The sequence below is a fragment of the Amaranthus tricolor genome, chromosome 3 (genome assembly GCF_026212465.1).
Source record: "Amaranthus tricolor cultivar Red isolate AtriRed21 chromosome 3, ASM2621246v1, whole genome shotgun sequence".
Taxonomy (NCBI): domain Eukaryota; kingdom Viridiplantae; phylum Streptophyta; class Magnoliopsida; order Caryophyllales; family Amaranthaceae; genus Amaranthus; species Amaranthus tricolor.
Window position 1 is genome coordinate 5,015,655 of NC_080049.1, and position 5,628 is coordinate 5,021,282.

Sequence of the window (5,628 nt, forward strand, 5' to 3'; positions counted from 1 at the left end):
TGATTTGTCGCTATTGCAACAAAGTACGTATTAGAAGCATTTTAGCGTCAAAGAAAGCGACAAAGCGTTTTGTCGCTATGAAATTTTACCCGCTTTTAAATTCCAGTCTTCATTTCAAAGTTTTTCAAATTCATTTATGTATCGTTTGGAAATGAGTATTTCATGTCAAATTATGAATTTCAATTATAAAATCATAAATGAAGAATTTGGTAATGACAAGGTTTGGGTATTCAATCTCAAATTCTCAACTTTAACTACTTTAAAAACAATAGTGGAATTTGATTCAAATCCAACTTTGAAAATTTTTGATTTTCCAAGCAATAAAGTTGAGCCAATTTCAAATTTCCAAATGAAATCATCGTTTCCAAATATGACATCAAACCTTTTAACTTATTACTTACCATTTCAATATCAGCTAGTCTCCTGAGAGATCGTCTCTTTAAGAGACGTATCTCAAGTCCAGCCTATTAAAAATTAATGTTTACTTACTGTTTCTTAATGTCTACTTACATTATCCTTAATGTTTACTTATTATATCCTTTATGCCTAATTTCAATATATTAAATGTCTTCTTACATCATTCTTAATGCATATTTACAATATTTCAAAAAATATATAATGACCGGCCTAATTAGAAATGATTTTTCAAAAGAATTTGTGTTTTAATATTCAAACCATTTACTATCTTCTCTAACTTCTCTTTAACATCTTTCTAACTTATTCTCATCCTTTTCTTTTACTTCTAATCTTATATTGATCTGGCGGGTTTTCGGTGGCATTCCTCGTTCTTTTCACATGTATTCTCTTAATTATGCTCTTTTTTGTAGTAATTTTACATACAATTTTATTTATCTCGTTTTATGTATATTTTTACATACATTATTCATGTTTTTGTAGAATTTTAATATAAAAAGTTGTTCATGTCTGTAATTGTTCATGCATGTTAAAGTTGTATAATTGTAGGCTGAATTTTTTGTTTTTTGGCTTTTTTTCTTTGAAATTTTGTATAATGTTGAATTGATGTATAACTTATCTCTAATATTGTTTGTATAATTTTTTTTTTTCGAAAATTGTATAATGTTGAAGTTGCATAATTGTTGTAGTGAGATGTTGATTGATGTATAATGTCCTGGTTTTTTGATTTTATGCTGTTTCTTTTCGAAATTTTGTTGCTGCTTTATTTTATTTTATTTTATTTTATTTTGCTGTTTTTAAGTTAATGTCTAATTTGGTGCATGTTCATAGTAGAGCAACAAGAAAAAGAAGGGGTTGAGAGGAGAGTGAGGGCTTGGAGGTAGAGAAGAACAATAACCATATTGTCTCGACTTTACCCCATCAGAGTTTGGAGCACCTTAAAGCGTTACTCTTAAACCCACGAGTTTAAGGCCAAAAGATCACGGGTAAGAGTAATAGGTATAAAGGGGACTTCGATGCACCACCGCTGCCTACCTACCGTGGTGGTCTCATTTCTGCCGCGCGATTGCGTGAAAGAATGGTATAAATTTGTATGTCATTTATTTTTTTTAAGTTATTACACTTATAATTGTTTTTATACTAAAAATTATTATTTTTGAAGGCCGATGAATCTGGCAATTTAAAGCCTACTCCCTATAGATTGTTGTTACGAACTAGAGTACACGACAAAGATGGCCAGCGTGTCCTCATCATTGAGTACAATTGATGTAAGTTAAAATTCAATTAACAGTTTTATTTGTTATAATTGATTGTTATCTAATTTTAATTTATTATTTACAGGAGCACTACCTCAAACTAGAAGCGAAGACAATAAGAATAGGCGAAGAACCTGATCACTCTAAAATTTATGTAGAGGCGATGGAGGTCAACAAAAACAAAAAAAATGATTGTGCCTCTAGCGTATTATGGTTTGGGGTCCGCCAATGAATACCACTACCCCAATTTATATGAGAATCGATTCACCCCTTGAAAAGAACGCGCTACTCAAGATGAAATGAGGGCGCTTCTTTATGAGCTTGAGGAACAACCCTACTCGAGAAGATATACGGGAAATGTGAGGGGACTTATAAGCTCTTGAAGACACATGCCAACAATTACGGAATGCATTACAAGGAGAAAGCAGTAATGCAGGACGTAGATCAGGAGTAGGTGGTCGTCAAGGTTGGGGTGGTGATGTGGGAAGTAGCTCTGGTGGATCTGGAGGTTCTTAAGCCTCACATCATACCTGAGGTGGTGGTAGTCGCTCTAGTCATGGTGGTTATTTTTAAGTTCTGAATTTTTATATTTATCATTGTATATACATTAATGTAATCAATTTTGCAATAAAAACTTACTTTTTAGTTTAAGATTAATTTATGTATTAAATTTCATTTTAATTACTTTTGTTGCGTATATATTGTTTTAAAGTATTATTTATAAAAAAATTAAATATTTTTTAATTATTGTTAAATAATAATGGTAATAATTAATATTATTATTTGATAATAATGACAAATATTCAACTTTCTTTTTTTAACCTAGAGCATTTTAGCGACAAGTTAGGCGACAATACATTAAGTTAGGCGATAAGTATAATGTTTTGTCGCCAAGCCAGCAACAAAGTAGGCCACAAAAAAAGATTTTAGGGATAAATTTTTTAGCAACGAAGGGTTTTGCCACGTATTTTTTCGCTAAATCCCTTTTGTGACAAAATAAGTGACAAAAACCAAATATCACTAAACTCATTTCTATTTGCTATGTGACATTTGAATTATAAGTGATAAAAGTTTATTTAGTAGAAATCTATAAACATTGGGCACAATACATGCTCTATATTTACAAACTAGAAATTATCTTGATCTTCTTGTGATGAAGTAAAGTCTTGCTTTTTAACTAACGTTAACATCGCCTGATCCTGGCTTGCTTTTTGGGCATGGTACTCCCATTCTTGTGCTTGCTTCTTCCACCGATTACTTTCGGTCATATAATAGTGTAGTCTGTCTATTATAAGAACAAAGAACAAGCAAATTCCTGTACAAAAATAATTAAATTAGATTATAAAATCAAAAACAATAATAATACTCAAATGGGACTATTTCTATTGCGCTGAGCCAATATACATTTATTGTTAATAAAGTAATCATTTATAAATTTAATTGAAGCTATCATTTACAATCTTAGTGTTAGTGCAAGTATAAAAACTCTCAACAATTAATGACAATGAATTTGATCACTTAATCGAACATGCCTTAACTTGAACTTTAGAGAAGGATTTTGAAGATGTGTCAAATTATAGTGAATTAAGGTTTGGAACGATCAATGAGGTGATCGTTATGGGGCGTTTAAAGCTTCACTAAAGGGTGTGGAACCGTGCCTTAAACGAGGCAAGGCATGAGAAAGGGGTTGCTCGAATAAGGCAACAACTAAAGAACAAATAGAAGGCTGCAAGGGGTTGTTCCAGCAGAATAGTGCCCGTCCAAGCAGAAGTTAATCAGCAAGCAACACGTAATGGAAAGGTTGCTCAAACAAGCATAGGTATGGCTCAAATAAGCAGCTGCATAGGATGCCATTCTGGTCACTTTGGTCTACGGTTTGGCATTGAAAGGGTGCATTACCAAAAGCGCTTATAACTCAATACACAGAGTATTTGCATGTGGAGCAGAAGGTTTGAGGTTCGACCCCTACTGAGCGCAGGTATCAATTGGGGGGTTTTTTGACTGCGCGCATCTGTCTTTACTCCCTCCTTGGGGGAACGGGTATAATTTATCCGCATCTTTCAGGAAAAATAAAACCCCCCACCCGGACCCTGCCTTGTGCGACTAGGAGTGTCCTTTACCTTTACCTTTTTATTGGTGATATTAATTGTGCTTTGATGGTGAGTTATGAGGGAGTTCTAGAATGATGTATTCCTTCTCTATAAAAGACAACATCATCAAAGAATCAAACCACTACAACAACACATATTGTGGAGAGTAATAAATACAAGTGAGAGCTAGTGTGTTTACCAAAAGAGTTTCTTACTTGTGTTTTAGTATTTGTGATCTTTAGAGATTGTTTTCAAGATAAAAAAGGATTATTTATATTGTATTGTTAAATTATTATAAATAAACTTTTGTTGAGAGGGAGGTATCCAAGATACCTCATAAATCATTGTGCTCATCTTTCTCATGTTGTTTCTTTGTGTTTTTCATCTTATTTTTTCCATTGTTGAACCTCTTGAAACATTCATTTCACTTAAATAATGGGGTAATTATATGGATTCGCCTCATAGTGAGATGATCCTATACAAGACAAGTTGAAAACTAATTTATGTCAATTGAACTAAATCGCAAACACTAATGTAACTTTCAACTGAAAGTCGATTGACACAATTAAGCGTCTAATATAATGAGATGTACTATGTTATTTCCATAACAATGAATGTCTAATGCTCAAACATACTATTCTACATAATCAAAGTATTTCATTAGTATTTAATACCACATTTCCAAGTGGTAATATATGGACGTGAATTGATTTTGTGAAAAAAAAAAACTGAAAAATTAGAATAGGACAAGTATGACTATAAACCTTGTCAAGTAAATTTTCTAGTTGATTTACGTTATATTTTTATTACCATACCTAGCATTTAATACCGACAACCAAGCAGACCCATAAAGGATGAAGAGTTCATCCAATTTATATTCCATTTGTCCTGGCCCAATTATAAGCCCTTATTCGGCCTGTTTTTAGAAGGATTTTTATAAGGGCTGGAAACTAACCTTCGCAAATAACATAATTGATAGATAATCTAATTATTATATATAAATAACAATTTCAATGAGGATTTTTAATGTTTTCACAATTTAATTATTCTAAATGATAATTAACTATTTTAAATTGATCAATAGAGATAATCATAAATTTTAGTAATAAAAACGGGCCGGGCTAAGTTGGGCCTAACTTGAAAGCCTAGTACATGTAAAGCTCATATTAAGTTTAAAAAACCCTTATCTAATTTGGGTTATATTTGCTTTAGCTCGGCCTGGCCCTTATACGACCTATTGGACACCCGTGACATGCACTACAACAAATTATAAAAAGTTACCAAGAAAAGCAGCTTCGATGAGATGATGAAACATAAGTGCTTGCTCAGTTGGATTGATGGCAGCTTCGTCCGTAAAGTGCTTGTATAAATCAAAAAGTGCATATAAGCTTGAGATGAAGAGCACAAACAAGGTTGCTGATAATGTTTGAGTAACCACTGGACTTTTCCCAAGCCCTTTCATCACATACTTTCTCAGAGGAGTTCTAAATAACAGGATTAATATCACAACTATTTCGATAAATATTATCGGATACATTATGTAAAGAAGCATTCTAACCCACAATTTTAAGGCCTTAAACCTTAGTTTATGAACAATTTTAAGGTTAAACTTAAACTTATAAAATAAATGTGATTTTAAAGAAGGTTTAATTTGCATATCTTATAATTATAAGCACCCATTCTTGAGCAGACTTCCAATTTAATTAAAGTATAACAAAGGGAGTAAACCCAAGAATGGAATATACTTCCTAGTTGGTATACATACCTTTTCCTTTTTGCGAATTCTTAAATGAAACTATCACTATTGTTCCGGTCAATTTATATTTAGTCTATCAAAATGATTATTTTATAATTTTAAAGTGATAAAT

General features: G+C 32.0%; 1 protein-coding gene across 1 annotated transcript; it reads right to left on the reverse strand.

Annotated features, from left to right (window-relative positions):
* Window positions 1-2,625: 2,625 nt before the first annotated feature.
* Window positions 2,626-5,370, reverse strand: LOC130808672 (uncharacterized). Its single transcript, XM_057674129.1, has 2 exons — window positions 5,042-5,370; window positions 2,626-2,985 (listed from the first exon to the last, which is right to left on the reverse strand). The coding sequence occupies exons 1-2, from the start codon at window positions 5,310-5,312 to the stop codon at window positions 2,798-2,800; spliced, it is 459 nt and encodes a 152-aa protein (XP_057530112.1). The 5' UTR covers window positions 5,313-5,370; the 3' UTR covers window positions 2,626-2,797.
* Between the last annotated feature and the right edge of the window lie 258 nt (window positions 5,371-5,628).

Bases quoted from the DNA above. Each gene is read 5' to 3' on its own strand.
- LOC130808672 (XM_057674129.1), bottom strand. From the start codon at position 5,312: ATGCTTCTTTACATAATGTATCCGATAATATTTATCGAAATAGTTGTG. The intron at 2,986-5,041 runs GTAACTTTTTAT...ATTTTTGTACAG, and splicing joins CATCGAAGCTGCTTTTCTTG to GAATTTGCTTGTTCTTTGTT.